This window comes from Salvelinus alpinus, chromosome 12 (genome assembly GCF_045679555.1).
Source record: "Salvelinus alpinus chromosome 12, SLU_Salpinus.1, whole genome shotgun sequence".
In the NCBI taxonomy this organism is placed as follows: domain Eukaryota; kingdom Metazoa; phylum Chordata; class Actinopteri; order Salmoniformes; family Salmonidae; genus Salvelinus; species Salvelinus alpinus.
The window spans coordinates 21,804,025-21,815,403 of record NC_092097.1 but is presented as its reverse complement, the minus strand read 5'-3'; the positions used below and the strand labels follow the sequence as shown (position 1 = coordinate 21,815,403).

The window sequence follows — 11,379 nt, the reverse complement described above, 5'->3', positions numbered from 1 at the left end:
CGATAGCTCCATGTGATCCGACCACGGACCCAGATCCATAATGTTAGCACACACAAGCGATGGAGCTCTTCAATATGCTGTCAATATGCCGTGCTTCTACACCTGCATTGCTTGCTGTTTGGGGTTTTAGGCTGGGTTTCTGTACAGCACTTCGAGATATTAGCTGATGTACGAAGGGGTATATAAAATAAACTTGATTTGATTTGATTCATAAACGCAGGCAGAAAATGGCCTTCATTATCTTCCTTCCAGTGGATTTTATGTGGCATTCAAAGCTAATTTGTTTTGTAGAGAATAACAATTAATCCATAGAGGCTGCCAGGAGGCTTTAAAGAATCTATGGTCAAATGCTTGAAGTGCTTTAATTGTCTCTCATGCTGATTTCTCTGCATTTTTAGACACTACAAGAACACTGTGTTAGCCTTCCCATTATACTGCCACTCACACTTTGAGAATCTAACAGACTACCTGTTGGTGTTGTTGTTGGGGTCCCCAAGAGACGCATACGATACATTATCATCATAATGCTCTTTCTGTTTCAGACATTTTAAACTGCAGCTGCAGTATCTGCTTTACATGTAAGACAGGCACACCTAGTGAAATGACTACAGGTTCTGGAAAGGATGAGAAGATAATGTAGAAACAAAATAAAATGTCTGCTAACACATTGGTGAAAACCTTTTATTTGAATATTTCAAACATCAAATGAATGTCAAGCAACATAAATATGTTTAGTAAGAAAAAGCTATATCAACTCATTGGAACTGATTACATGGATACTCAATAGTCTTTATGCAGTTATGTTGGGCATCGGTCAACGGACATAATCTCAGTCTGAAATTTACAGAGACTACATACCGTAGGTGCAAGCAAATAAAGCAATCAATAACAGCTAGAAAACAATGCAATTCCTGAAAAAATCACCAAGCAATACATTCGGGTTTTGCTGTTGTTCACAGAAAGGCAATAAATATTGATTTACATGAAATTACATACAATTTCTAAGTCGAAGGACAGCTGTGCTACATATGTACATTCAATTATTTGACAAGGAGAAATACACATGGGGAAGTGTTGACATACACAATAAATTAAGGGGCAGGAGTAAGTGGTTATGAATACATAACTGCAGTTCACATAAGTCAATATCACAAAGGTTAATATGGGATAATCAATCATTAGAGTTAATTATCAAGTGCAACCAAGTCTCTCATTTACATACCCCTAAATCAGTTGTTTTCAGATAAATCTTTATGCTATGAGGATTTATGCTGCTTCAATAACAAGTTCACATATCACCTCATGAAATATTTACTTATCCAATTGTGCACAACGTATCATCTGCTCATTAGTCAAATCCATCTCCTGACAGAGGGCATCATATCCACTACACATTAAACTAGACATGGGACCAAGTCACAATTTAGGAAGTCCTAAGCAAGTCTCTAGTCTTATCCTTCAGAGTCTCAAGTCAAGTTTCAAGTAATAATGGGCAAATCTCAAGTCAGGTCCCAAGTTCCAGAGATCAGGTCAAGTCACAAGTCCCTAATTTGGGGTTTTGAGTCAATAGTTAAAGGGATACTTCAGGATTTTGGCAATGAGGCATTGTATCTACTTCCCCAGAGTCAGATGAACTTGTGGATACCATTTGTATATCTTTGCGTGCAGTTTGAAGGAAGTTGCTAACTAGCGTCATAGATATATAAAAAAAATTGCTGGCACTAGTGCAATTGCTAACTAGCATTTAGCAGATACCAATTGACTTCCAGTCATTGTGCTAATGCTAGCTAGCATTGGCTCACAAAACTACCTCTAACTTACTTCCTACTGGAAAATGGTATCCACGAGTTCATGTGACTCTGGGAGGTAGATTGCCAAAATCCCAAAGTATCTATTTTTATACCAATTTTATACCAATTTGTTTTATACCAATTTCAAAGCAATTTTTTAAATCAGGATATTTACTGTTTTCCTTACGCTAGACCTACTAGTACAGTACATAGACCTACATATTAAACTTCACAGATCATGAACTTAATGTTTTTTGTATCATCATTACTAATAGAAAGACCATCCAAATGAGGATGTACAGCTACTGTTGATAGTACAACTACAGTTTGACTTACATTATGAAATCTCCAATTACAATAAAGTGTTGTTGTTTTTCCCCTACCCACTGTATGCACATTGAGAGATCTGTGGATGGCTGAGAATAAACATTCACAGAAACTCAAGCTCAGAGCTCATATTTTCAAGCGACAAGCATTGAAAATATAGGACAGCGCTCTATTTTTCCCCTTGCCTTTCCGCACTTGCTGGTGCATCTATAAGGGATCATATCTTTCTCCTGGATCCACCTGGTCAGTCTATGTCATGAAAAGAGGTTTTGTACGCTCAGTGTATGTTCACGGTGTAATAACAGAATTTAACAGGAAATTAAGTGTTTTTTCTTTTTGTCAAGTCTAAGTGGCAAAATAGTAGTACTGGAGTCCAAGTCACGTGATTCGAGTCTACATCTCTGCATTAAATATTAAACAAGATTAAAAAGCCATAGCAGTGAAGTCAGAGTCTACCACGCAAGAATGTTTACTTGTCAGTGTTGTGATCTCTGTGTTCCCAGTTGGAGATAACAGGGGAGTGAGGGAGTTGTGGTCACTGGGCCTGGCCTGGATTTTAGGAACTGGGCCCGAGGGGACCAGCAGGATCTTGGCGGAGGGTGTGGAGTCTTTTCCAGCAGTGTTGTCTTCTGTATGGGTGCAGACGAGATCCCAGAAGCATTCCCGGAAGCGTGTGGAGAGCAGGTTATAGATAACGGGGTTGACTGCAGAGCTGAGGTAGAAGAGGATGCCTGAAAGGAGGTGCACACACTGGTACACAGCTTGGTTGAGGTCCGTCCAGACAGACCACTGCATGATGCAGCTCCACAGGAGCCGGTCAATGTGGAAAGGTGCCCAGCAGATGGCAAACACCAGCACGACCACAGCTACATTACAACAGACAGTGAAAATAGGAGTAAGACAGTAAGGGGGAAGCGAGACATAGAGGGAGGATGAATTAAGTGATGTGTAGAGAGAGAGAAAAGGGGGCAACAACAGTCAGGGTGGGAATCCTGTTCACTGTTCCCTGCAAAACTTGGTCCTCGAGAAACTGAGACAATGTAGGGCTAGGGCTGGCACAATTAACGTGTAATCGTGTAACCGATTGTCACGTTCCTGACCTGTTTTATGTTATTTTTGTATGTGTTTAGTTGGTCAGGGCGTGAGTTGGGGTGGGCATTCTATGTTTTGTGTTTCTATGTTTAGGTCACTTGTAATTAGCCTTATATGGTTCTCAATCAGAGACAGGTGTTTGACGTTTTCCTCTGATTGAGAACCATATATAGGTTGGCTGTTCACACTGTTTGTTTGTGGATGATTGTCTTCCGTGTCTGTGTCTGCGCACCACACGGGACTGTTTCGTTTGTTCGTTCGTTCGATGTAGTCTGTTCCTGTTCGTGAGTTCTTCGTTTAGTTATGTAAGTTCCATGTTCAGGTCTGTCTACGTCGTTTTGTTATTTTGTAATTTTCCAAGTGTTTTTTCCGTGTTCGTCTTCGTCTTCAAATAAATTCAATATGTCATCACACCTCGCTGCATTTTGGTCGAATCCTTGCTCCTCCTCTTCGGATGAAGAGGAGGAGGAGAACCATTACAGAATCACCCACCCACCTAGGACCAAGCGGCGTGGGAGAGCGCAACAAAGTAACCAGGACTTGTGGACATGGGAGGAAATATTGGACGGAAAAGGACCCTGGGCTCAACCAGGAGAATATCGCCGCCCCAAAGCTGAGCTGGAGGCAGCGAAAGCAGAGAGGCGGCGATATGAGGAGCTAGCGCGGAAGCAGGAAAAGGATCTGGGCTACACTACGTGGGAGGAGATTGACAGGTGGTCGATCGACCCAGGGCGAGTGCCGGAGCCCGCCTGGGATTCTATGGCGCAGTGCGAGGAGGGATACCGGCGAATGGAGGCAGCACGACGACACGGTAGGAAGCCTGTGAGTAAACCCCAAAAATTTCTTGGGGGGGGGGGCTTAAAGGGAGAGTGGCGAAGTCAGGTAGGAAACCTGCGCCTACTCCCTGTACTTACCGGGGAGAGCGAGAGTACGGGCAGACACCGTGTTACGCAGTAGAGCGCACGGTGTCTCCTGTACGTGTGCATAGCCCGGTGCGGGTTATTCCACCTCCCCGCACTGGCAGGGCTAGATTGAGTATTGAGCCGGATGTCATGAAGCCGGCCCTACATATCTGGCCACCAGTACGTCTCCTCGGGCCGGCTTACATGGCACCAGCCTTACGCATGGTGTCCCCGGTTCGCCTACATAGCCCGGTGCGGGTTATTCCACCTCCCCGCACTGGTCGGGCGACGGGGAGCATACAACCAGGTAAGGTTGGGCAGGCTCAGTGCTCAAGGGAGCCAGTACGCCTGCACGGTCCGGTATTTCCGGCGCCACCTCCCCGCTCCAGGCCAGTACCACCAGTGCCTACACCACACACCAGGCTTCCAGTGCGTCTCCAGAGCCCTGTTCCTCCTCCCCGCACTCTCCCTATGGTGCGTGTCTCCAGTCCAGTACCACCAGTTCCGGCACCACGCACTAAGCCTCCTGTGCGTCTCCAGAGCCCTGTACGCACTGTTCCTTCTCCCCGCACTCGCCCTGAGGTGCGTGTCCTCAGCCCGGTACCTCCAGTTCCGGCACCACGCACCAGGCCTATAGTGCGTCTCAGCCGGCCAGAGTCTGCCGTCTGCCCAGCGGTGCCTGAACTGCCCGTCTGCCCAGCGGCGCCTGAACTGCCCGTCTGTCCCGAGCCGTCAGAGCTGCCCGTCTGTCCCGAGCCGTCAGAGCTGCCCGTCTGTCCCGAGCCGTCAGAGCCGCCCGTCTGTCCCGAGCCTTCAGAGCCGCCCGTCTGTCCCGAGCCTTCAGAGCCGTCCGTCTGTACCGAGCCTTCAGAGCCGTCCGCCAGACAGGAGCCGCTAGAGCCGTCCGCCAGACAGGAGCCGCTAGAGCCGTCCGCCAGACAGGAGCCGCTAGAGCCGTCCGCTAGACAGGATCAGCCAGAGCCTTCCGCCAGACAGGATCAGCCAGAGCCTTCCGCTAGACAGGATCAGCCAGAGCCGTCAGCGAGCCATGACCAGCCAGAGCCGTCAGCGAGCCATGACCAGCCAGAGCCGTCAGCGAGCCATGACCAGCCAGAGCCGTCAGCGAGCCATGACCAGCCAGAGCCGTCAGCGAGCCATGACCAGCCAGAGCCGTCAGCGAGCCATGACCAGCCAGAGCCGTCAGCGAGCCATGACCAGCCAGAGCCGTCAGCGAGCCATGACCAGCCAGAGCCGTCATCCAGCCATGACCAGCCAGAGCCGTCATCCAGCATTAAGCCATCATTCAGCCAGGATCCGCCAGAGCCAGCCAGCCAGGATCCGCCAGAGCCAGCCAGCCAGGATCCGCCAGTCATTCTGGTGTTGCCCCTCATTCTGGTGTTGCCCCTCATTCTGGTGTTGCCCCTCATTCTGGTGTTGCCCCTCATTCTGGTGTTGCCCCTCATTCCGGTGTTGCCCCTCATTCCGGTGCTGCTCCTTATCCTGGTGATGCCCCTTAATTTAGGTGGGGTTATTTGGAGGGTGGTCATTGTGAGGGGGATAAAGAAGCGGGGATGTATTATGGTGGGATGGGAACCACGCCCAGAGCCTGAGCCACCACCGTGGACAGATGCCCACCCAGACCCTCCCCTAGACTTTTGGTGGTGCGTCCGGAGTTCGCACCTTGAGGGGGGGGTTCTGTCACGTTCCTGACCTGTTTTATGTTATTTTTGTATGTGTTTAGTTGGTCAGGGCGTGAGTTGGGGTGGGCATTCTATGTTTTGTGTTTCTATGTTTAGGTCACTTGTAATTAGCCTTATATGGTTCTCAATCAGAGACAGGTGTTTGACGTTTTCCTCTGATTGAGAACCATATATAGGTTGGCTGTTCACACTGTTTGTTTGTGGGTGATTGTCTTCCGTGTCTGTGTCTGCGCACCACACGGGACTGTTTCGTTTGTTCGTTCGTTCGATGTAGTCTGTTCCTGTTCGTGAGTTCTTCGTTTAGTTATGTAAGTTCCATGTTCAGGTCTGTCTACGTTGTTTTGTTATTTTGTAATTTTCCAAGTGTTTTTTCCGTGTTCGTCTTCGTCTTTAAATAAATTCAATATGTCATCACACCTCGCTGCATTTTGGTCGAATCCTTGCTCCTCCTCTTCGGATGAAGAGGAGGAGGAGAACCGTTACACCGATGACTATGGATGAAAGCTGTCATGAAATAAAATAACAGTCATAAATGTAAAAAAAGAAAAGGGTTTGCTTTTTGTTTTTGGAGAATTAATTGCTGATTGAAAACTGGACGGCTGGGAATTTGTGCGGTTGAGTTGAGCAAGTTAGGTCTCCCAAAAATATTATCAGTTAGAGGTTTTATGATACTTCCAACTAGGCACACTACATCATTTCAACGTGGAAATGTGGGTAATATTTGGTTGAGACATTGATCAATGAGATTTCAACCTTTAGTCATCCATCCAAAAAGTCAACCAGAAGTTTGTTGAATTCCCAATGTGTTCGATATGAGGTCCTAAACATAATTTCAATATGAGGTCCTAAACATAGCATGAAAGTGCATCCTTGTAGCTGTGTGGTCAAAATGTTAGTCAAAATGTTTGCCTTTGGGTAAGTTGAGCCAATGGTTGAGCCAATGGCAAGTAGAGCAAATTTATGTGTTTTCTTCCCAGGTGTAATGCAAGGCATTATCGCTGGGTTATGAAGTACAGTAACAACAATGCCTGGTCTATGTTTAAAGTGTTTTAAAAAAAAGTGTAATAATTCAGTAAAGAAACAGATCAACTTACTCCATACCCGGGATTAAGTTGTGACAAGAGACCATGTTTTATGGACAAGCTATGTTTTCAAAACTGCAATGTTTACTTGAATTCTGATTATTTCCAGGGATACACAACATCCTGAAATATACGTAGACATCTTTGTTAGAAAGAATACTAGATTTCCTTTGACAGAGTGATACTGATTATAAGAAATGGCGGAACTTATCCCACTCTCCCCTACTAAGAAATATTGTATGATAAAATATATATTTGTATATTATTATTGTGCCTCAGAGAAAGAGATTTTGTTCAACAAGTATTTATTTTATTTTTTAAATCTAGGGGTCAAAATTATTGGCACCCCTGTTTTCAATACCTTTCAATACCTCACCTTGCTATCAGGGGCATCAGTTGGGTATGGTAGGGTATGGCAGTTGCCAAACCCTACCTCAAGGCCAAAAATGTAAAGTTAGCAAAACAAAGTACATTCAAATCATTCAATCTCAAATAAAATGCGATTTCAGATTAGCATATTAATTGGTTGGCTTTAGGATCATGCGGAGCATCACTCAGAGAGCCGCTGCCAGCCTGCTGCCCTTTTCTCTCACTTTTAGAAAGCAGAGACAGTGCCAATTTGCTTTGCCGGTCAGCCTTTTAGGCAGTGTGCCCATTGCTTTGAATGAATGTAATGTTGGCATTTGAGCTCGGCCTTGTAAGCCTTGTTGTAATCTGATAGCCACAGGTTAATTGAATTGGGAGGTGGGGGAGCCCTCCTTTTTGGTTACCATTTCGAAACCAAAATATATTTTATTGCTATTAAAATATAGGTTGTGTTAGCTGTAGGTCTTTCATTAATTTTCCCAGTAGGCTAGTGAAATGATGGTTTCATGTATTGGTATGGAAATAAACACACCTGAACACCTTGCTATTTAGAGTATTTCCCCAAAATACATGTCCTGTTTTTGGCTTCAAAGACAATAACAATTGTCGGCAATAAATGCGCATTGTCATACAGTGACAGAATGATAATTGAGATAATGCAAATCATTAATAACTTCATATTTGGGGTGAATGTTGTTACCCTCCTGCTGTAGGCCTTCATCATCATTCTCTGTCTGCATCCCTAATCCTTACCTGTAGCCTACCTGCCTCTGGTATAATCAATTTCCACCTCTCACTATCAGACTTGCTTAATCATTTCCCTGAATTAAAATGAGATCATCTAACAGATCTTGCTGGCCACCCCACTTTGCCATATCCTACTTTTAGCTGAACTGACACCACTGTGTGTAAGGATAACGGCACTGAGCGAGAATACATTGGGAGGGATCTTAGACCATTCAGATTCTTAATTTCCTTTGTCTGGGCTTATGGGGTGCCCTCTTCAACTCAAACCATAAGCTCCCATGGGGCTCAAGTTTGGAGACTAAGTTGGCCATTGCACAATGTTGATTTTGTGGTCAATTAACCATTCTTTGTAGATGTTGATACGTGCTTGGGGTTATTGTCTTGATGGAAGATCCAAGTTTCAGCCTCCTGGCAGAGGCAACAAGGTTTTTGGCTAAAATGTCCTGATACTGGGTAAAGTTCATGATGCCATTGACCTGAACAAGTTCCCCAGGACCAGTGGATGAGAATAGCCCCATAACATCAAAGATCCACCACCATAATTTACAATAGGTATGGGGTTTTACATATGATTCCTCTTTTCAACGTTAGACCCACCACTGGATTATGTGGCCAAAGAGCTCTATTTTCATGTCATCCAACAAATGTAAACGCCTGGATTTTGCTAAACGGCATTGGTGCTTGGATTGGAGCCAGTGCTATGGTCAGATGACATGAAAATAGAGCTCTTTGGCCACGTACACCAGTGGTGAGCATACAATATACCTCAATATAGTTCAGTAATGGTATTATTCATTTTATACAGACTTTTTTGCTCTTCTTTATCAAGGGTGCCAATAATTTTGGACCTGACTGTATATTTGGACGCGAGCTAAAATCCAGTTAGAATACAACAAAAAGTACATTGTGTGTGTTCTTATTGCTTTGGCTGAACTGCTTTCAGTGGGGAAAGATTGCTTTGGTACCCCGCTTCTGTGATTTTAGTTGAAAACGTCCCCTTCCCATGTGGACCATTGCCGCCAGGAGCGGAGGAGAGGAGAAAATGTGAGTCATAAATGATGTGTTTTTTGTTGTTCTTTTTGCTATTCAAAAGATTATAACGGTGACCGCGGTCACTTGGCTGACCAATTTTTGTGGAACGAACAGCTGACTGAAGACGGGACAGCCGAGCATTCGAGCGGTTGAGTTTGTTTCCGTGGTAACATGGACTCATTACAACGTGATGAAACTTTGTTGCACCTTCCTGAACAAGCAAGGTGTTGTAGCAAACAAGTCATTGGTTGCCTAGGCAATGACCCCCTTCCTGCAGCAGCAGCACATACCTTATCACAGAGTAACGTTTCACTGTGGTTACGTGGGTCGTACTGGTGTACAGATGTAAAAATCCCTCCCTCAATTTTTTTAAAGTTATGTTTACCATAGTAGTGATGCTTGTGACTGTGACAATGGTTAGACATGGAAATGGGATGCAGAACTCACCAAGCATCTTGGTGACTTGTCTTCTGCGCACTCGCTCCACATGGATTCTCCAGCTGATGTTAGCACTACAGTTCTTCCTCATCGTCCCCCGGGAGAGGTGTCGCTCCCTGCCCAGCTTGATGCCAATCCCCAGGTACAGCCCGCTGATCACCGTCACAGGAACAATGTAGAAGCATGCGGTGGTGATCAGAATCACCAGGTTGTAGATCCACGGGGAACCTATCAAACTGCATATGGCTGACTCTGCCACCTTCTCCGGGAGATTCAAGTAGTAGATGCCATGCAAGGAGGTGTTAGGGATGGCACAAACCAGGGACAGCACCCATACAGCACTGATGACATGCTTGGCATGCTTGTTGGTGGCAACATAGCGTGTTTTTAGTGGATGGACCACTGCGATATACCTCTCCACACTCAGCACTGTCACATTGAGGATGGAGGCGAAGCAGACAGTCTCGAAGAGGAAAATCTTGAAGTAGCAGACTCCCTCTCCGAAGGGGAAGGGGTAGTTCTGCCACAGGTCGTAGATCTCCAGGGGCATCCCGAAGAAGAGCACCAGGAGGTCTGACACAGCCAAGCTGAACAGGTACAGGTTGGTGGGGGTGCACATCTTCTTGTGTTTGGATATCACTGTGCATGTGAGCAGGTTGCCAGACACGCCCAGGAGGAAGATGAGCAGGTAAACCAGGGAGATAGGGAGAAAGACGGGGGAGCGCTTCGGCCCTAGGACTTCCAGTAGTTTGTCCTCAATGGACTTGGTTCCAGTGTCATTTCCTGTAACATTTAGAAACGTGATGTTACAGAACATGCCATGCTGTTCTGAGATGTTGGAAAGAGAATCCAGGCAGTACTTCTCCATTTCAGAGTAGGGGCTTGTAGTAAGTGGGAGTAGAGAGGACAGGATCACTGGTAATGTCGGCACATCGTTTGCATATGTCTGAGAGACTTCATTCCATACAGATAGAAATACAACACCTAGAGAAACACAGCAACCATTTATATTACAGTATAATACTTTCTGCTAAATAATTTATTGCTAGTAATCCTAATTCTACATGAGGTGATGTAAAATCTTTCAAATGATGACAGACATCTCAGTAAAGCCTCACAAGAGATTTCTGTTTTGACTTAAAGCCATAAATTCAATTACATTTTTATGTTGGTGGTATGAAACTTTAAATGAATGTAGAACTCAGTTATATGTTCAACGCTGTGCTGTAATGCATGGAGGCACTCATTACCTGATATTATACAATGAAGGGGTAGTACAATCAATTTCACGTGTTTCAATGGCATGAAACACATGTTTTAGGGGGTTTTCATGTGTTTGATACCATTCCATTCACTCCATTCTGGGAGTGGTGGAAAAAGTACTCAATTGTCATCCTTGAGTAAAAGTAAAGATACCTTAATAGAAAATGACTAAATTAAAAGTGAAATTGACCCAGTAAAATACTAACTGAGTAAAAGTATTTGGTTTTAAATATACTTAAGTAGCAAAAGTAAATGTAATTGCTAAAATATACTTACATAGCAAAAGTACAAGTACACATCATTTCAAATTCCTTATATTAAGCAAAGCAGATGGCCACATTTTCTAACATTATTTATGGATAGCCAGGTGCAAGCTCCAACTTTCAGACATATCATTTACAAACGAAGCATGTGTTTAGTGAGTCTGCCAGATCAGAGGCATTAGGGATGACCAGGGATGTTCTCTTGATAAGTGTGTGAATTAGACACTTTTTTAAGTACTTTGGGTGTCAGGGAAAATGTATTGATACTTTTCTTTAGGAATGTAGTGAAGTAATATAAAAATAGTAAAGTACAGATACCCTAAAAAAACTACTGAAGTAGTACTTTAAACTATTTTTACTTAAGTACTTTACACAAC

At 44.6% G+C, this 11,379-nt stretch overlaps 1 protein-coding gene across 1 annotated transcript; it reads right to left on the bottom strand.

Moving 5' to 3' along the window:
- Nucleotides 1-676: 676 nt before the first annotated feature.
- nmur3 (neuromedin U receptor 3) lies at nt 677-10,453 on the bottom strand. Its single transcript, XM_071335376.1, has 2 exons — nt 9,486-10,453; nt 677-2,983 (listed from the first exon to the last, which is right to left on the bottom strand). Exons 1-2 carry the CDS (start codon nt 10,342-10,344, stop codon nt 2,541-2,543), a joined length of 1,302 nt encoding a protein of 433 aa, XP_071191477.1. The 5' UTR covers nt 10,345-10,453; the 3' UTR covers nt 677-2,540.
- Between the last annotated feature and the right edge of the window lie 926 nt (nt 10,454-11,379).